Source organism: Hypanus sabinus, chromosome 2, assembly GCF_030144855.1.
Source record: "Hypanus sabinus isolate sHypSab1 chromosome 2, sHypSab1.hap1, whole genome shotgun sequence".
NCBI lineage: Eukaryota > Metazoa > Chordata > Chondrichthyes > Myliobatiformes > Dasyatidae > Hypanus > Hypanus sabinus.
This window is the reverse complement of record NC_082707.1, coordinates 121,258,922-121,281,051: the sequence shown is the minus strand read 5'-3', so window position 1 is coordinate 121,281,051 and position 22,130 is coordinate 121,258,922. Positions and strand designations below refer to the sequence as shown.

At 37.2% G+C, this 22,130-nt stretch overlaps 1 protein-coding gene across 3 annotated transcripts in view; it reads right to left on the bottom strand.

Moving 5' to 3' along the window:
- Positions 1-22,130, bottom strand: part of rpap1 (RNA polymerase II associated protein 1) — a 138,134-nt gene that overhangs the window by 15,678 nt on the left and 100,326 nt on the right. For all 3 annotated transcript variants that reach the window (XM_059953720.1, XM_059953711.1, XM_059953725.1), the window contains exons 20-22: positions 4,398-4,544; positions 3,889-4,031; positions 1,892-2,681 (exon numbers count right to left, since the gene is read on the bottom strand). In XM_059953720.1, the coding sequence (XP_059809703.1) occupies positions 1,892-2,681; positions 3,889-4,031; positions 4,398-4,544 (1,080 nt within the window). The remainder of the gene's footprint in view (positions 1-1,891; positions 2,682-3,888; positions 4,032-4,397; positions 4,545-22,130) is intronic.

The window sequence follows — 22,130 nt, the reverse complement described above, 5'->3', positions numbered from 1 at the left end:
CCTGCCAGATTTACAAACTTGCTGTCCATTCCATATTGACAAATGCAATACTCTGCAAAAGTCTCAGGCACCCAAGCTATATATAAGCTTAAGACTTTTGCACAGTACTGTATTTTCAGGGAGCTATGGACTTGCACCCCAGGATCTCTCTGCACATCAATATTCCTAAGGGTTCTGCCATGTATTGTGTACTTTCCTCTTGCAATCGACTCTCAAAGGGCAACACCTCACACTTGTCCAGATTCAATGCTTTCTGCTAATTCTCCGCTCAAATTTTCAAATGGTTTACATCTTGTTCTTTTTGACAACCTTCCTCATAATCCACAACATCACCACTTTTTGTGCTGTCTGCAAACTTACTAATCAGCCAAACAACATTTTCATCCAAGTCATTAACAGACCTCATAAACAATGGAGGTCCCAGCATTAATCACAGTGGAACACCTCTGGTTACAGACCTCCAGTCGGAATACACCTCTTCCCCACTAACCTCTAAATCCTACAGCCAAGTCAAATCGGAATCCTGTCTACCAAATGACGATGGATCTCATGCAAGATGATTTTATGGAGATTTAAGTGAAGAATAGCACTTAATATCAGCAAGAAGACACAAATATACACCCATTCCATTTTGTCTGAATGATCGCCTGTGGCTTCTAAAGAGCATTAAAATTATGGTGATGGTGGTGGTGCATCATGCCACTTCTGCACAGAATAAAACTCCTCCAAGTCATTTCACACAAACTCAGAGCTACTGGGAGAAGACTTCCATCACTGGACTGTATTGGAACTAGTCTGTATTGGAACAACCCACTGCGTTGTGTCGTGCTGGCGAGTCAATCCAATCCCCATCAGTGGTTACACAATGTTAAGCCATCATTGGTTGCAATGCCAACTTTCTCTGCTCATTTTGAACCTCATCCCGATGCAAAATGCAGAAATTGTTGGAAGTAATCAGGTCAGGCAGCATCTGTGGGAAGCAAAGCCATTAAGGCTTCAAGTCCAGGATCCTTTTTCAGTTCTGACATGGGAACCAACCTGAAACATTAAACATTAAAGGAAATTGTGGGCACAGCTCTGACTCCCCTCTGTGGGCTCTGTCTATACCTCTCACTGTCTCAGTAGGGCAGCAACATAATCGAAGATCCTACCCACCATGGACATACTCTCTTCTCCCCTCTCTCATCAGGCAGAAGATTTAAAGCCTGAAAACACACTACCCCTTGATCAAGGACAGCTTCTATCCCACAGTTATCAGACATTTGAATGGACCTCTTGTACGATAAGATGGACTCTTGACCTCACAATCTATCACAGTATGGTCTTATATTTTACTGTTTCCCTGCAATGCACTCTCTCTGTAGCTGTTATACTTTATTCTGCATTGTTATTGTTTTACCTTGTTCTACCTCAATGCACAGTGCTTTGATCTTTATGAGCAGTATGCATGATTTCCCTTTCCACCGATGCTGCCTGACCTGCTGAATGATCCCAACATTTTCTGCTTTTATTTCAGATTTCCAGCACCTGCATTTTGTTTTACTTTATTTTACTAAGGAACAAAATATTACCCAGTGAGGAGCCCATTGAAGATTTAAATAAAGTATCTCTATTTGTCACATCTATATCGAAACATACAGTGAGAATTGAGCTGGGTGCCAACACAGCATGTCCAAAACCCCTAACCCTAACTTATGTCTCTGGACTGTGGGTGGAAACCAGAATGCCCAAAGGAAACACACGCAATCTTGGAGAGAATGTACAAACTCCTTACGGGCAGCAGTGGGAATCAAAACCTGATCTTACATTTAGCACTGTATAGTGTTTCACTAACCATTACGCTAACATGCCACATCCCCTACATTGAAAGTGGTGTGAAGAAATCATATACCTGCTTCAGTGGCACCCCCAGTGCCCGCAACACACTAACATGCTCCCCAAAAACAGCCTGGCGCAGTCGGACATCGAACTTCCTCTGCAGAGGCAGCAAGAGAAAGCAGCCAAAAAGTGGGTCACCAAACGAGACGCTCTCAAACTGTTCAAGAAGGCTTATGTACAGGTCATGAAAGGAGGCCAGTCCTGGGAGTGTAGCACTGAGGTCTAGCGAGTCCAGCCTCTTCTGCTGACAGTAGATGACCAGGAGGGCTGATAGGTAGTCACGGACCGCCGGCTCCAGAAACAAGTTGCTGCCCGTGAGGAAGATGCAGCAGAGTCGCACCAGCTTGGCAGCCAGAGGCAGTCCCTGCAATATCCCACCCCGCCAGGTCTCCAGCAACAGCACGCATTGCAGACTGCTGCTCACCACTTCCACCAGATTCTCGGGAAGACAATCCACCATCTTGCCCTTCGTTTCCTCACGGCTCACACGGTCATACAAGTTGATCAGGGGCAGGAAGGTCCAATCAGATGGCAGAAGAGGACCGGCCATTTCCGGGAGTAGCACAGATTGGACCAGGTGGGTCCGGCCTGTGTAGGAGTTCTGGGACCGCAGGACAGAAGCCTGGAGGTGAGCAAAGTGAGAGAGGTAATGGGCACGGATGGTGGGGAGCTGGCTGAAGGCTTTGCACAGCAGTGTGCCACGGGTGGGGTTTGCACAAGTTCTCTCGGCGGCGTCCCCATGGCATCCGAGCCTCAAGATGTTCGAAAGGTCTTCTGCTTCAGGGCCACCGGATGTGCCTTCCCTGTGAATGCAAAGAAACAAACCAATGACAAACTGAACTGCCCACTCTTAATGCTAGCATCCTATCCAGCTAACACAGGCTGTGAGAGGAAGCATTCAACACAGCCATACACCCAAAATGCTGGTGAAACTCAGCAGGCCAGTCTGCATCTGTGGAGATGAATCATCCTGATTCTGACACAGAACATTAGAGCACAGTATAGGCCCTTTGGCCAACGACGCTGTGCTGACCTTTTAACCTACTTGAATATCAATCCAACCCACATTGCCCTCCATTTTCCATCATCTACGTGCCTACTTAAGTTTCTCAGGTGTTTCTGATGTATTTGTTTTACTGCCACTCCTGGCAGTGCATTTCATGCACCCAACACTATGTGCATAAAACTTACCTCCAACATTTATCCTACCCTTTCTTCCATCACCATAAAATTATGGCCCATTGTACTAGCCATTTCCACTCTGGGAATAAGACTCTGGCTGTCTTCTTTGTCTATGTCTCTTACCATCTTGTACACCTCTATCAAGTCATCTCTGATCCTGCTTCCCTCCAGAGAGAACAGCTCTAGCTCACTCAACCCATCTTCATAAGAAACGCCTGGGCAGCATCCTGGTAAATCTCATCTGCAAAGCTTCCACATCCTTCCTATAATGATGTGACCAGAGATGAACATAACATGCTAAGTGTGGTCTAACCAGGGTTTTATTGCTGAAACATTATCTCAGGGCTCTTGAACTCAATCCTTTGACTAATGAAAGCCAACACATGATACGTCTTAACAACCCTATCAACTTGCATGGCAACTTTGAAGGGTTTATGGACACAAAGATCCCTCCGTTCCTCCACACTGCCAAGAAACCCTTCTTTAACCCTGTACTCTGTCTTCAAATATGACCTTCAAAAGTAAATCGCTTCACACTTTTCCAGGTTGAACTCCATCTGCCGCTTCTCAGCCCAGCTCTGCATCTTGTCAACATCCCACTAAAACCTACAATTCTCCACACTATCCAAAACTCCACCTTCATATCATCTGCCAACTTACTAACCCACCCTCCACTCCCTCATCTACGTCATTTATTAAAAAAAACACAAACAGTGGGAATCCTAAAACAAATCCCTACAGAACACTACTGGTCACCAACCTCACGTTTGAACACCTAGCCTAGGTTTAGAAGCTAGTCACTGAATAAAAATGACTTCCATTACTTACGGTATCAAAGCCTGGTTAAAGGCCATCCCAGAGAGCAGGTCATAGGCCAAGAACTCACTTCCTGGCAGCAGCCGGCTCAGTAACATCAGGGCAACGTAGTGATACAGTGGAGCCTGCTGGGCAACTTGAGGACTGACTGCAACCTGAAATTGATAATCAGCATAAGAATTCTATTTTCTGAGTGATTCTTATCATTGTTATTGAAAGTAGGAGAGAGAATGAGTAAAGCGGTAGGGGGAAAGGGAACTAGAGCACTGGACAGTCTGGGGACATGAGTCCAAGCAATCCGTGATTAATAAAATGACAGGCAATTGGAGCCATGGCACTCACCAAGTAATGAAACTACATCGTACTTACCACAGGCTCTGGTCCCTGCTTGAATTCAGCAGCTTGTGCTGGGGGGTGGGGGGGGGTGCGCTAATCAAAACACTAGTTTCTGTACAGCAAACAAGCCCCCTGTCTGCAGCACCAGTGAAGTGGTGGACTTCCAACTGAAGAATGCCACTTACCGTCTTGGATGCCAGCTTAAGCACAAAATGCTGAAGGTGGAACTCGTGCCGCAGCAACCAGGCGGACCTGTGGTTTATTGGCGGACTCCCCTTACAGCTGTGCACCAAGTAATCCCTCAAACCTTTGCTGTGCAGGACGGCAGAGCACTACAAACAGAGCAGGCAAAGGAAACAGGTGAACATTGGTGTCAGGAACAAAGCTTGTCATTGCTTATCAGGCACTCCATAAGAAGAGGGAGCTGTGAGTCCAGATCAATCAGTTAATTACATGAAACTGAGAAGTCAGGCCCTTCAGCCCACTATATCAGTGCCAACCTAACTAACTCCATCTACCTGCACATAGTGCACATGTCTGTTCATGTGCCTCTTAAAAGTTATCATACCACGTCCCTGGCAGCACTTTCCATACACCCTCCACTCTCAGTAATATATGCCCCACGCATCTCTTTTAAATCTTCCCCCCTCACCCTAAAGCTATGCCCTTCTAGTATTTCACATTACCACCTGAGGAAAAAGACTGTTTATCTACCCATGCCTCTCATAATTGTATATACTTCTATCCAGTTGCTCCTCAGTCTCCAATACTCCAGAGCAGAAAATACAAGTTTGTTCAACCTTTCACAGCAAAATTTTTCCTTTCTTTCTTTTTCAATCTTTTTATTGATTTTCATATATACACATTAAAAAAAACATAACATAATAATGAGAAATTATGAATACAATAGACTTGAAATCACGTTGATAATAAGATAACAATATCCTATTAAACATCGGCAGAAAAAAAAATACCTTAATCAATCAAGTCCATATGATTATATATGAAAAAAAACAGGGGGTGGAGTTTCAAGATGGCGACGTAAACATCTGCCTTTTAGGCGCTCTTCACTTTTCTAACTATAATCACCCTTTAATCTAATCTTTTCGAATTTAATCAAATGAGTTGATATTTTCGATTGACTTTTTTTTCTTTTAAAACTATATTTGATCTAACTTTGCCGAACTTAAAATGGCTACAAGTAAGAAATCGTCTAAGGAGCCTTTATCTGTTGAAACAATTTCTAATCTTCTGGACACTAAACTTGCAGGTTTGGATAACAAGCTGCAAAGTAAAATGGCAAGTTTGGAAAGTAAAATGGCAAGTTTGGAAAACACGTTTACCACGAAAATGTCTGAACTTGAAGGAGCTGTTAAATCGCTTGATACTAAGTTTCAGTCGCAGGCATCGGTTATTCAGCGGCATGAAGATAAGTTGGCGACTCTTGAAAAATTAATTGTTGAAAAAGTACGTACAATTGAAGTGTTGGATAAGAAGGTACAATCGACTCTTAAGACTGTAGATCAGTATAAGTTTAAAATTTCTGACCTCGAAAATCGATCTCGCAGACAGAATTTGCGTATTATCGGGTTTCCCGAAAAAGTTGAGTCCGGTGATTTAACTGAATTTTTCTCTAATTTACTATGGGAAATTTTCGGTGATGAAGGTTTGCAAACTAAACCTATTATCGACCGCGCTCACAGAGTTGCGAGGTTTTCGTCTGTGCCTGATAAACCACGAGCGGTGATTGTTCGCCTTCATTATCCTCGTGAGAAAGAGCTTCTAATTCGATTAGCTCGTAAAAAAGGTATGATTTCCTACAAAAACTTTCAATTTCGAATAGTTGAGGATTATTCTTTTGAAGTAATGAGAGCCAGGATCGCTTTTAAACCAGTGATGGCAGAGATTCATTCGATCGGACTTAGACAAGCTTTAATGTATCCAGCGAAGCTTAGAATTGTGCTGCCCGACAACAGTCAACGATTTTTCAACACTCTGGAAGAAGCAAAGAAATTTGTTGGAGAATTTCGATCTTCTACTGCAACTTGAACTATGTGTTATGTGGAAGATTTTTCGGAGAGAGGATATCTTTCTATTTTAAGTTTTAACCTATGAAGTTGGGTTATAACATTTTATTTTTTGATCTATGGGTCCGGTTTTTTTTACTAGCTTCATTGTTTATAGATGTTTTTTTTTTAATTTTGATAATATTCTTTTTTTTCTTTCTGTTTTGGTTATATACGTTTATATTTTGCATTAATGATTTATCTTTTTTTTAAGATGTTTATTTTTCCCGTAAGATTCTGTTTTTTACAAGCATTTATCTGTTTGCCTGTACTCAGATATGGGACGAATGTTTTGGATTTTTAGTTTTTTTTATATATATGTTGTACTGTTTATTATATCCCTTTCTTTTTAAATGTTATTTTGTCTTTTAACAGATCGCTGAACTCACTTTTGTATTTAGTAATATGGCTTTTTCAAAATGGCGTTTCTTCTTCCCATAAGTCTTTGCTCTTGAAACGTCATCTTGTATTTGAATATGGGATTTTTTTTTAAAGGTATACTACACTTTTAAATTTTGACGTTTATACCTTTTTTTTTATTAATGATTGTTGTATTATATTAGTTTTTTTTTTATTATTCTGATTGATATATATTTTTTTTTGCAACTCTATATTTTAATTTGGGTGATATATAGTTTTCTTCTAATCTTTTTTTTATAGAGCTGCCATCTTGAAATGGGGGTAATATTAGTATTAGATTATGCGCCTGCCGCTTGGCTTTTTTTCGAAGGGTGGGGGGAGGGGGTAGGGATCTTTTTTCACGCTTTTGCTTTTTATTTTTTTGCTTTTAGTTTATGGGCCGACTTTAAATTACTAATATTGTTGAGGTGTCATGTTCTCCGGCTGCTCCTGAATCAATTTTCCTCCTTCCTGAATTGTGGGTTATGTGTCTTTTTAACCTTTTATGATACACACAATTAATATTGGTATGATGGATAAATCTGTTAACTTTATCTCCTGGAATACTAATGGTTTAAATCATCCGATTAAACGCAAAAAAATATTTAAAGTATTCCATAGACTGAATGCTAATATTATCTTTGCACAGGAGACCCATATCAGGAGGGAGGATAATCAACGTTTTTTTAGGTTCTGGAAGGGTCAACAATTTCATTCGAATTGTACCGCCAAAATTAGGGGTGTGTCTATTTTTATAGATCCCTCAATATCGTTTACACATCATGAAATTATCTCTGACCCACAGGGTAGATTTTTGTTGATAACTGGTTTACTTTTCCATCGGAAAGTTGTTCTAGTTAATATTTATGCTCCAAACTTTGATTGCCCTGAATTTTTTAGACGTTTATTTACCTCTCTTCCTAATCTAAATGAATATATGTTGATAATGGGTGGAGATTTTAATTGTTGTTTGAATCCTTTGATGGATAGATCTAAACCTATTCGCACTCTTCCGAATAGATCAGCCCTACTTATTAATTCATTTTTGGTTGACTCGGGAATTACAGAAATATGGCGGTTTTTGAACCCTAAAGATAAAGAATTTTCTTTTTTTTCACATGTATATCATAGTTACTCTAGAATTGACTATTTTCTTATTGATCATCGGTTATTAACGGATGTTATTGATTGTAAATATGATTCTATTACTATTTCGGATCATGCACCTTTGAAGTTATCTATTAAGATTTCGGACTATTCCAATAACACCAGATCTTGGAGACTTAACGCTACTTTGCTTCAAGACCCGGAATTTATTACTTCTATAAAACAGCAAATTGACTTGTTCTTTTCTACAAACTGTACTGAAGAAATCGACAGAGGAATACTTTGGGACTCTTTTAAGGCTTTTATTCGTGGTCAAATTATCTCATATTCTGTTGGTAAAAGAAAACAAAGATATTTAGATATTGCTTTATTGGTGGATAAAATTAAGGAAATTGATAAGATTTATTCCGTGACTCCTACCAAAGAACTTTATAAGAAGAGAGTTGAGCTTCAAATGGAACATAGTTTACTATTATCTTCTTCAATTGAAAATCAATTAATTAGGACCAGGGCTCAATTTTATATTCATAGTGACCGTACTGGTAAACTGTTAGCTAATCAATTAAAGGCTATTTCGACTAAGCGACAAATTATTAAAATTCGCAAATCAGACGGTAATTTAACTACTGATCATAAAGAAATTAATAATACCTTTCAAGATTTTTATAAATCTTTATATCATTCAGAATTTGATGGTGACCAGTCCATGATAGATAATTTTTTTAACAATTTGAATATTCCTAAACTGACTGATGAAGATCATAGTCTGTTAGATGCTCCTATTTCTATAGTGGAAATAGGAGAGGCTATTTCATCAATGAACTCAGGGAAAGCTCCTGGTCCTGATGGTTATATAGTAGAATTTTTTAAAACTTTTTCTTCTTTGCTTTCTCCTTGGTTATGTGAAATTTTTAATGATGCGTTTGCTAAGAAGAGATTACCTCAATCTTTTTATGAAGCTAATATTTCTCTAATTCTTAAAAAAGATAAAGATCCTACTTTATGTACATCTTATCGCCCTATATCATTATTAAATGTAGATTCTAAGATTCTTACAAAAATTTTAGCTATTAGATTAGAAAAAGTACTGTCTCAGATTATTTCAGAAGATCAAACTGGTTTTATGAGGAATCGGTATTCCTTTTTTAATGTTAGAAAATTGATTAATATAATTCATACTTCACCACCCACAATCCCAGAATGTGTTATTTCATTAGATGCTGAAAAAGCTTTTGATAGAGTTGAATGGATATATTTATTTAATACATTGAGAAATTTTAATTTTAGTCCTAATTTTATATCATGGATTAAATTAATATATCATAAACCTGTTGCTTCTGTTTTTACGAATAACCACAGATCCTCTTTTTTTCAATTATCTCGTGGTACGAGACAAGGTTGTCCCTTAAGTCCTTTATTATTTAATATTGCATTAGAACCTTTAGCTATTGCTATTCGTGAATCTCCTAATATTTTTGGTATTACCCGTAATGAGAAGTTATATAAATTATCTCTTTATGCTGATGATTTGCTGTTATATATTTCTGACCCTGATAGGTCTATTCCTGCTATTTTATCCTTGTTGGTTCAATTTGGTACTTTTTCTGGTTATAAACTAAATTTAGATAAGAGTGAATTATTTCCTTTAAATGCACAAACTTTATTGACTGATAGGACACCATTTAAAGTTGTTACTGATAACTTCACTTATCTAGGTATAAAAATTACCAAGAAATATAAAGATTTATTTAGAATGAATTTTTTACCTATGCTTCATCAAATTCATCAACTTACTACAAGATGGTCTCCCTTGTTTTTATCATTAATTGGTCGGAATAATGCTGTCAAAATGATGATTTTACCGAAATTTTTATATTTATTTCAAGCCCTACCAGTTTTTATTCCTAAATCTTTTTTTGATAACATTGATTCAAAAATTTCTTCATTTGTGTGGCAAAATAAAAACCCTAGGTTAAGTAAAAAGCAATTACAAAAATCAAAAAAAGATGGTGGTTTAACTTTACCTAATTTTAGATTTTATTATTGGGCAAATAATATTCGTAATTTATTGTATTGGAAATTAGATTTGGATTCACCACTGTGCCCACAGTGGGTAAATTTGGAATGTAATGAGGTAAAGGGATATTCTCTATTCTCTGTTCTTGGTTCTTGTCTTCCTGCGGATTTAGTTAAATTTAATAAACAAATATTTAATCCTGTTATTAAACATACATTACGAATTTGGTTTCAATTTCGTAAGTTTTTTATTTTGAAAAACTTTGTTCTTGATAGCCCTATCTTATTTAATTTCTTTTTCAAACCCTCCTGGACAGATCAAGCTTTTAACATATGGAAAAGGAAAGGTATAAAATGTTTTCGTGATCTCTTTTTTGAAGATACTTTGATGTCATTTGATCAACTTTCTAATAAATTTGAATTACCTAAATCTAATTTTTTCAGATATTTACAAATTAGAAATTTTTTACATAAAGTTTTACCATCTTTTCCTAATTCAACTTTGATGGACACTACAGATTTGATCTTTACCTTAAATCCTTGTCAGAAGGGATTAGTAGCTTTTATTTATAATATGATTATGAAGATACAACCAGAAATATCAGTTAGAATTAAACAAGAATGGGAAAAAGAACTTCAATACAACATATCAACAGATAAATGGGAAAAAATTTTGCAAATGGTTAATTCTTCTTCTATATGTGCTAAACATGCTTTAATACAATTTAAAATTGTACATAGAGCTCATATGTCTAAAGATAAACTTGCTCGATTCTATTCTCATATTAACCCTCTATGTGACAGATGTCATTTAGCAGTGGCCTCATTGACCCATATGTTTTGGTCATGTCCCACTTTACATAATTATTGGAAGGATATATTTACTACTATTTCCTCAATTTGGAATATAGATTTACAACCTCATTTTATTACTGCAATTTTTGGCATACCAAATGAAGATGGCAATCAGTTTTCCCCCTCAATCAGACGAATGATTGCTTTTGTAACATTAATGGCCAGAAGGTCTATACTACAAAATTGGAAAGAAGTAAATCCTCCTACTACATTTCAATGGCTTTCTCAAACTATTTCTTATCTGAGTTTGGAAAAAATTAGAAGCACTATTTTTGACTCATCAATTAAATTTGAAGAAACTTGGAGACCGTTTATTCGACATTTTCATATGAATTAATTTGGCCTTCTCCAGACCTTTCTGCTTATTCATGTTCAGGTATGGAGTTCCGGAGTTCTTTGACACTATCTTATACTTGTAAACTGTTATTATTGCCTATGTTAGTTTAGTTTAGTGTTTTATTTTTTTTAATATATATTTTTTTAATATTTTTTTTTCTTTTTTAATGGTTATTTGTTTTTTTTTCATATAATCATGTGGACTTGATTAAGGTATTTTCTTTTGTTGATGTTTAGTAGGATATTATTATCTTATTATCAATGTGATTTCAAGTCTATTGTATTTATAATTTACTTATTACTATGTTATTTTTTTTGTGTATATGTGAAAATCAATAAAAAGATTGAAAAAGAAAGAAAGAAAAAAAACAAAAATAACCATTAAAAGAGAGAAAAAAAAATTTGAAAATATGTGAAAAAAAGTATATATTAAGAAAAATAAAACACTAAACTAAACTAACATGGGCAATAATAATAGTTTACAAGTATATGATAGTGTCAAAAAACTCCGGAACTCCATACCTGAACATGAATAAGCAGAAAGAAGGTCTGGAAAAGGCCAAATTAATTCATATGAAAATGTCGAATAAACGGTCTCCAAGTTTCTTCAAATTTAATTGATGAGTCAAAAATAGTGCTTCTAATTTTTTCCAGGCTCAGATAAGAAATAGTTTGAGAAAGCCATTGAAACGTGGTAGGAGGATTTACTTCTTTCCAATTTTGTAATATAGACCTTCTGGCCATTAATGTTACAAAAGCAATCATTCGTCTGATTGAAGGGGAAAACTGATTACCATCTTCATTTGGTATGCCAAAAATTGCAGTAATAAAATGAGGTTGTAAATCTATATTCCAAATTGAGGAAATAGTAGTAAATATGTCCTTCCAGTAACTATGTAAAGTGGGACATGACCAGAACATACGGGTCAATGAGGCCACTTCTGAATGACATCTGTCACATTGAGGGTTAATATGAGAATAGAATCGAGCAAGTTTATCTTTAGACATATGAGCTCTATGTACAATTTTAAATTGTATTAAAGCATGTTTAGCACATATAGAAGAAGAATTAACCATTTGCAAAATTTTTTCCCATTTATCTGTTGATATATTATATCGAAGTTCTTTTTCCCATTCTTGTTTAATTCTAACTGATATTTCTGGTTGTATCTTCATAATCATATTATAAATAAAAGCTACTAATCCCTTCTGACAAGGATTTAAGGTAAAAATCAAATCTGTAAAGTCCACCAAAGTTGAATTAGGAAAAGATGGTAAAACGTTATGTAAGAAATTTCTAATTTGTAAATATCTGAAAAAATTAGATTTAGGTAATTCAAATTTGTTGGAAAGTTGGTCAAATGACATCAAAGTATCTTCAAAAAAGAGATCACGAAAACATTTTATACCTTTCCTTTTCCATATGTTAAAAGCTTGATCTGTCCAAGAGGGTTTGAAAAAGAAATTAAGTAAGATAGGGCTATCAAGAACAAAGTTTTTCAAAGTAAAAAACTTACGAAATTGAAACCAAATTCGTAATGTATGTTTAATAACAGGATTAGATATTTGTTTATTAAATTTAACTAAATCAGCAGGAAGACAAGAGCCAAGAACAGAGAATACAGAATATCCCTTTACCTCATTAAATTCCAAATTTACCCACTGTGGGCACAGTGGTGAATCCAAATCTAGTTTCCAATACATTAAATTACGAATATTATTTGCCCAATAATAAAATCTAAAATTAGGTAAAGCTAAACCACCATCTTTTTTAGATTTTTGTAATTGCTTTTTACTTAACCTAGGGTTTTTATTTTGCCACACAAATGAGGAAATTTTTGAATCAATGTTATCAAAAAAAGATTTAGAAATAAAAACTGGTAAGGCTTGAAATAAGTATAAAAATTTCGGTAAAATCATCATTTTAATAGCATTAATCCGACCAATTAATGATAAAAACAAAGGAGACCATCTTGTAGTAAGTTGATGAATTTGATGAAGCATAGGTAAAAAATTCAGTCTAAATAAATCTTAATATTTCTTGGTAATTTTTATACCTAAATAGGTAAAGTTATCAGTAACAACTTTAAATGGTATCCTATCACTCAATAAAGTTTGTGCATTTAAAGGAAATAATTCACTCTTATCTAAATTTAGTTTATAACCAGAAAAAGTACCAAATTGAACCAACAAGGATAAAATAGCGGGAATAGACCTATCAGGGTCAGAAATATATAACAGCAAATCATCAGCATAAAGTGATAATTTGTATAACTTCTCATTACGGGTAATACCAAAAATATTAGGAGATTCACGAATAGCAATAGCTAAAGGTTCTAATGCAATATTAAATAATAAAGGACTTAAGGGACAGCCTTGTCTCGTACCACGAGATAATTGAAAAAAAGAGGATCTATAGTTATTTGTAAGAACAGAAGCAACGGGTTTATGATATATTAATTTAATCCATGATATAAAGTTAGGACTAAAATTAAAATTTCTCAATGTATTAAATAAATATATCCATTCAACTCTATCAAAAGCTTTTTCAGCATCTAATGAAATAACACATTCTGGGATTGTGGGTGGTGAAGTATGAATTATATTAATCAATTTTCTAACATTAAAAAAGGAATACCGATTCCTCATAAAACCAGTTTGATCTTCTGAAATAATCTGAGATAGTACTTTTTCTAATCTAATAGCTAAAATTTTTGTAAGAATCTTAGAATCTACATTTAATAGTGATATAGGGCGATAAGATGTACATAAAGTAGGATCTTTATCTTTTTTAAGAATTAGAGAGATATTAGCTTCATAAAAAGATTGAGGTAATCTCTTCTTAGCAAACGCATCATTAAAAATTTCACATAACCAAGGAGAGAGCAAAGAAGAAAAAGTTTTAAAAAAATTCTACTATATAACCATCAGGACCAGGAGCTTTCCCTGAATTCATTGATGAGATAGCCTCTCCTATTTCCACCATAGAGATAGGAGCATCTAACAGGCTATGGTCTTCATCAATCAGTTTAGGAATATTCAAATTGTTAAAAAAATTATCTATCATGGACTGGTCACCATCAAATTCTGATTGATATAGAGATTTATAAAAATCTTGAAAGGTATTATTAATTTCTTTATGATCAGTAATTAAATTACCGTCTTGTTTGCGAATTTTAATAATTTGTCGCTTAGTCGAGATAGCTTTTAATTGATTAGCTAACAGTTTACCAGTACGATCACTGTGAATATAGAATTGAGCCCTGGTCCTAATTAATTGATTTTCAATTGAAGAAGATAATAGTAAACTATGTTCCATTTGAAGCTCAACTATCTTCTTATAAAGTTCTTTGGTAGGAGTCACGGAATAAATCTTATCAATTTCCTTGATTTTATCCACTAATAAAGCAATATCTAAATATCTTTGTTTTCTTTTACCAGCAGAATATGAGATAATTTGTCCACGAATAAAAGCCTTAAAAGAGTCCCAAAGTATTCCTCTGTCGATTTCTTCAGTACAGTTTGTTGAGAAGAACAAGTCAATTTGCTGTTTTATATAGGTGATAAATTCTGGGTCTTGAAGCAAAGTAGCGTTAAGCCTCCAAGATCTGATATTATTGGAATAGTCCAAAATCTTAATAGATAACTTCAAAGGTGCATGATCCGAAATAGTAATAGAATCATATTTACAATCAATAACATCCGTTAATAACCGATGATCAATAAGAAAATAGTCAATTCTAGAATAGCTATGATATACATGTGAAAAAAATGAAAATTCTTTATCTTTAGGGTTCAAAAACCGCCATATTTCTGTAATTCCCGAATCAACCATAAACGAATTAATAAGTAGGGCTGATCTGTTCGGAAGAGTACGAATAGGTTTAGATCTATCCATCGAAGGATTCAAACAACAATTAAAATCTCCACCCATTATCAACATATATTCATTTAGATTAGGAAGGGAAGTAAATAAACGTTTAAAAAATTCAGGGCAGTCAAAGTTTGGAGCATAAATATTAACTAGAACAACTTTCCGATGAAAAAGTAAGCCAGTTATCAACAAAAATCTACCCTGTGGGTCAGAATTAATTTCATGATGTGTAAACGATATTGAGGGGTCTATAAAAATAGACACACCCCTAATTTTAGCGGTACAATTCGAGTGAAATTGTTGACCCTTCCAGAACCTAAAAAAACGTTGATTATCCTCCCTCCTGATATGGGTCTCCTGAGCAAAGATAATATTAGCATTCAGTCTATGGAATACTTTAAATATTTTTTTACGTTTAATCGGATGATTTAAGCCATTAGTATTCCAGGAGATAAAGTTAACAGATTTATCCATCATACTAATATTAGTTGTGTGTATCATAAAAGGTTAAAAAGACACATAACCCACAATTCTGGAAGGAGGAAAATTGATTCAGGAGCAACCGGAGAACATGACACCTCAACAATATTAATAATTTAAAGTCGGCCCATAAACTAAAAGCAAAAAAATAAAGAGCAAAAGCGTGAAAAAAGATCCCTACCCCCTCCCCCCACTCTTCGAAAAAAAGCCAAGCGGCAGGCGCATAATCTAATACTAATATTACCCCATTTCAAGATGGCAGCTCTATAAAAAGATTAAAAGAAAACTATATAACACCCAAATTAAGATATAGAGTTGCAAAAAAATATATATATCAATCAGAATAAAAGAAAACTAATATAATAAAACAAACAATCATTAATAAAAAAAAGTATAAACATCAAAATTTAAAAGTGTAATATACCTTTAAAAAAAAATCCCATGTACAAATACAAGATGACGTTTCAAAAACAAAGACTTATGGGAAGAAGAAACGCCATTTTGAAAAAGCCATATTACTAAATACAAATGTGAGTTCAGCAATCTGTTAAAAGACAAAATAAGATTTAAAAAAAAGGGACATAATAAACAGTACAATATATATAAAAAAAAGACCAAAAATCCAAAACATTTGTCCCATTTCTGAGTACAGGCAAACAAATAAATGCTTACAAAAAACAGAATCTTACGGGAAAAAGAAACGACATCTTAAAAAAAAAGTAAATCATTATTGCAAAATATAAACGTATATAACCAAAACAGAAAGAAAAAAAAGATATTATAAAAATTAAAAAGAACATCTATAAACAATGATGATAGTAAAAAAAACCAGACCCATAGATCAAAATAAGAAGTTATAACCCAGCTTCATAGGTTAAAACTTAAAATAGAAAGATATCCTCTCTCCGAAAAATCTTCCACATAACACATAGTTCAAGTTGCAGTAGAAGATCGAAATTCTTCAACAAATTTCTTCGCTTCTTCTGGAGTGTTAAAAATTTGCTGACTGTTGTCGCTCAGCGTAATTCTAAGCTTCGCTGGATACATTAAAACTTGTTTAAGAGCAATCGAATAAATCTCTGCCATCACTGGTTTAAAAGCGATTCTGGCTCTCATAACCTCATAAGAATAATCCTCAACAATTCGAAATTTGAAGTTATTGTAAGAAATCATACCTTTTTTACGAGCTAATCGAATTAAAAACTCTTTCTCACGAGGATAATGAAGGCGAACAATCACCGCTCGTGGTTTATCAGACATAGACGAAAACCTCGCAACTCTGTGAGCACGGTCAATAACAGGTTTAGTTTGCAAACCTTCATCACCGAAAATTTCCCACAGTAATTTAGTTAAATCACCGGACTCAACTTTTTCGGAAAACCCGATATTTCGCAAATTCTGTCTGCGAGATCGATTTTCGAGATCAGTAATTTTAAACTTATGCTGATTTACAGCTTTAAGAGTCGATTGTACCTTCTTATCCAACTCCTCAAGTGCTTTTTCAACAATTAATTTTTCAAGAGTCTCCAACTTATCTTCATGCCGCTGAATATCCGTTGCCTGCGACTAAAACTTAGTATCAAGCGATTTAACAGCTCCTTCAAGTTCAGACATTTTCGTGGTAAGCTTGTTTTCCAAACTTGCCATTTTACTTTCCAGGTTATCTTCCAAACTTGCCATTTTACTTTCCAGCTTGCTTTCCAAACTTGCAAATTTAGCGTCCAGAAGATTAGAAATTGCATTGATAGATAAAGGCTCCTTAGACGATTTCTTACTTGTAGCCATTTTAAGTTCGGCAAAGTTAGATCAAATATAGTTTTAGGGAAAAAAAAGTCAATCGAAAATATCAACTCATTTGATTAAATTCGAAAAGATTTGATTAAAGGGTGATTATAGTTAGAAAAGTGAAGAGCGCCTAAAAGGCAGATGTTTACGTCGCCATCTTGAAACTCCACCCCCAAAATTTTTCCTTAACTCCCGATACCTTTCGTGCTTCCTAATCCTTCTGCTAACACCTAAGGTTATGGTCTCTTAGCCTGGATTCCTTGCTCAATTTTTGAGGACAGGGAAGAATCCACGGGAACAGGATTAGGCCCTTAAACTTCCTTCTGCTATTTGGTGAGATGGAGGCAAATTTATGGGCTAACTCTAAACATTCCTTTAATAATCTAGCTAAAGGAAAAGATAAAATAAACCTGCTCAGATGTGGAAGGAAAAAAAAAGATGTCTACAAACCAATTTCAATTACTGTATTGAAGATCCCATTGTACAGAGGGAAGATCATACATGTTGCCTCTTGATCTAAGTGCAATTAGTCACATTCATTAATAAGTGATACTTACTGATTAAGCATTGTAAATTTAGAATCAAAACTGAACTGTCAATAGATACAAAGATTTGAAGGACAAATTGTGAGAAAGCCAGGTACATTATGCAGTGGAATGATAACTGAGGGTCAGGTCAACACATCACATTGCTGAGGCCCAATACATTAAAACTTCTTTAGCAGACCTTTGGCTTGGCAGCTAATTACAGGGCAGAGGATGACTCAATCCACCATTTGTTGCGAAAGTTTAGCTTCATTAGATGAGGCATTGAGTTCAAGAGTCAGGAAAATGTGTTACATCTTTATATAACTCTGGTTAAACCGCATGTGGAATGTTGCATTCAATTCTAGTCGACCCACTTTAAGAAGAATGTGGAGGATTTGCAGAAAGTGCAAGAGAGATTTACTGGACTGCTGCCTGGATTAGAGGGCATGTGGTATAACGGAGCAGTTAGATAAACTTATTTCTTTTCCCCCATAGAGTGGTGCAGGCTGAGGGTCGACATGACAGAAATGCATAAAATATTAAGAAGCCGAGACGGATAGCCAGTACCTTTCATTGCAGGGTCTAAGTATCTAATACCAGAAGGCATGCATTTAAGGTGAGAAGAAGTAAGCTCAAAGGATCAGACAATTGCTATTTTCTTTGCAATTTAACAATTAATTGCCTGCTTGTATTTTATATGACTACTTATATACGTGCATCTGTTTAGTATGTTTCCTATTGGGCATATTATGGATATTCAGCTGTTCAGTGTGCCCCCTAGTGGTTACAAATGTATGATTCTGGATAGTTCTGGAAGCTTCTCTGATTAGGGGTTCAGCATTATCCGAATAGGGGTTATAAACTGACCGACTCCTATCTGTGAATTTAAATAGAATGCTCTTCATTTACAGAGTATAATGAGTAGACCACGAGGCTGCGCTATCTTTTTCCTTTTGCTTCTTCTCTCTCTTCTGCTACTAGCTTCTATCACTGCCCATTTTCCAACTCTCTCTGTGCTGTTAACGCTTAATAAAACAACTGTGAAGCAACAAGTTTTGGGCCTCTTTCCTGACTTCTGAGAGGACGTTGGATTAAACAATATGCTGCCAGGATCCAACAATATGCTGCCAGGAGTAACAGTGGAGGTGTACACAAATACAAAATACTACAGATCTGGCTCATTAGTGAGACTGGCAGCTGAGAAGCTGCATGGCCTCGGTTGCTGTGCAAGCTAGGTCCTCGTGCTGCGGGGAGGACATGCCAGAGGCGCTGTGGGAGAGAACAGAGGCACTGGAATCCATACAGGCTTGGGGATTGGCCCTTTCTGGTTGGCTCTCCCGTCATTGCTGCTCTCCGGGTTCCTTCCCTGGAAGACAATTTGGATTGCCCTCATCTGCAGCAGCCCCAGTGCAGCATGAAGAACAGCTGCATGCTTGTTCTTGCAGAAAAGTGGCTCCACAGCAACATCCCATGCACCATCAATCTTCAGGCCATGCCACTCAGGGACTTGTGCTAATACCTTGGCCCCAGAGGACGCTGTTTCATCTAGCTTTATGAAATGTGTAAGGTTGAAGTATGGTACAGGTATTTAAGTAGCACATGAATATGCACACAACAGAGGGTTATGCACATTGTGTAGACAAAAGAGATTAGTTTACTTAAGCATTTAATTAGCTTGGCACAATATCATGGGCGGAAAGAACTGCTCCTGTGCTGCACTGTTTTATGTTCTGAATTGGGACTCCCACTGCTAAATTGGCAGATTTTGCCTTTGATATTTTAGTAACTTGTTAACTCATTTACCAACTCAAAGGACAAAAGCTCAAATAAAAGCAGAAAAGGTTGGAAATACTCAGCAGGTCTCGCAATGTCTTTGGAAAGACCAACAAGCTCATTGTTTCACATAGAAGACCGTTTCTCAGACCCGTCTTCAACCTGTAATGTAAACTTTTTCTCTCCATAGATGCTTCCTGGCCTGCTGAATGCTTCCAGCATTTCTATTCTTGTTACTGATTTCCAGCATCTAGTTTGCATTTACCTAATGGATGGAGCAAATTTGCTTCCTTGCAAACATATGCCCAAGAGAAAAAACTCTCATTCACCTATTATCACCAGAGGTCACATTGAGTTCTTTCCTGAAAGGTGCAGGGCTTAATCTGCCACCCCCATGATTTTAGTCGGTGTCTATAATCACCCCAAGGGCCACTCTGTCAGCTAAATTCCTGCAGGGAGATTAACAGCACAAAGAGGGGATTGAATGTAGGTTTATTGCCTTTTCCTCATGATTATTCATGTTGCTGGATAATATCGATGTCTCACGTGTTACACATCTTTGTGTCGTGATAATGATATTCAGGAAGCTAGATGTCACTGTCTATTGTGATCACTTCCTCTCTCCAATGTACACAGAACAAAGATACAAACTACAGCCACCATAACAGGACTACACCACCATTTATATAGCACCTTAAAAGGTATTAACACCCTTAAAGGTGTCAAAATGGTTGCTGTGATGCATCTAATGTGGTAGTATAGAGAGGGTGGTGCTCGTCGCTCTCCCTTTCAGCTTCCACCACTGGCTAGCAGTCTCATGAACAGGAGAGCTGAATGGGTAAGTCTCCCTGACTCTCCAACAGCAAGCCTCATGCAGCACCTCCTCACTGGTGACACATGGAAACTGAACTCCTTCCAGAGACAGGCTGAACTAGAGGATGGGAAGGAGGTCAAATCCCTGCACACGTAGCATGTAGGCTCACCGTCGTGTGGACATGCCCTGGTGCTCGTGAACCAGATCACCATCTATGGGTAACTAGCCCCACTGCCTTGTAGGCAGCCTCCGGAGATGAAGGCTACGGGAGTAAACCCAGACAGCAAATCAGGAGTGGAGCCTCTAAGGTGGCTGGACGTTATTGAACGTCCTTCCGGCAGCTTCTACGTATTGCTTCATAAGCTTTCCTTTGAATAACACTGGTGAGGCCCAGAGGGGGATCTTAACGACTGGGTATCTCAAGATCTCCATACATTCCGCCCAGGTTTGTGATGATGATCATCATCATCACCCATTGTCCTTTGAGACAAACAGTTGCCAACCAAAGTTACTAAAGCATTTCTATGGAAAAAGGTGGTTACCTAGGTTCTCCCTATGTTGTGAGCATCCGACTTACGCACAGCCCATATAGATAACACTTGGGAGACTGGCAGGATGAATTTGCCGGATTCTCAGGGCTACTGTGTGTAAAAGGGGTTTCTTTTTTTTCTTTTTGTTACTGTTGGGAAAGGGTTTCCTTTTGTTAACTAGCAGGAATGCTAATTTACTGATAACGAGAATGGTATTCCTTTGTAAACCAAATGGGGATTAATGTTCTGAGTCTGTAAGCTTTTGTTGACGGGCTTTTGGGCAGATCGGCGCAAGGGGGTCGAGAGAGAGGACGCAATGCTGTAAACTGGGCGAGGATCGGACCCCAAAGGGGGGTCCGAGGCCGGGAGATTCTCCGAGGAGGGGGGATGAAGCTAGATGTGCTTGGTTGACCACTCGGAGGGTCCTGAGCTGTTTGGAGAGTCCGAGGAGTTCGGAGGGTCCTGAGCTGCGAGTCGAGGAGTTCGGAGGGGATCGAATGGTGGCCAGAAGACTTCAGTAATTGAGCTCCAACGGTTGTGCACGAAGTGGTTTGGACTTTGATAAGTTTGGCGCCTTTTCTTTAATTTTCTCTTCATATATACTGTATCGTTATTAATCACTTAGTTATAGTAACCTTTATAAATTGTACTCATTTAATCGCATATGGTGTACTGTCTGTTTTTGGGCGAGGCGGGGACATCACACAGCATCCACACAAGCTGATTACCCAGTTTGGCGGGGCCGAAGGCTGCTCCCCCTAGACGAGAACGAGCTGAGCGAGCCTGAGGCGACCCAGGGAGTTACATTGTGGGGTGCTCGCTCGGGGTTGATTTCTGTGGAAGCTGTGTGATCACCCTCTTTAAATTGTGTCTGCGGCGAAGAGCTGGTGTGCCTTTGTGGGTGTGCGATTACTGGTTATCGCGGTGTGTGTGTTGGGTGGGGTGGTTGCTGTTGGCTGACGAAATGGTGGTGGGACCATGGGTTGCTCGTACTGTTTGGAGATTGAGGAGTGACAGGTTGGGATGTTTCAGCAGTGGTGCGCTCCGCCCGGTTATTGGAATAATGTCCAGCCCTAAAGGGGCGGAGGCGTGGGCGGAGCGGACCTCTCAGTTGTTGGGTGAGTGGCAGTGCTTGGCTGAGGAAAAGCCACAGGGACGGGTTGAAAGTTTGAGCAGGCGGGCTGGTGACTTTGTTAGAACTGTCAGGCGCAATTACCTCGAAGTGACCGCTGCCAGTTCTGGGAAAGTGTGGGGAAATGCGTGTGGTTCGACTGGAAGTCAAATGCCGCAGCTGGGGGGCTTATTATATCTGTGGCAGGAGATTGGTGGGAAGTTTTTAGGGTATCCCTTTTTGCC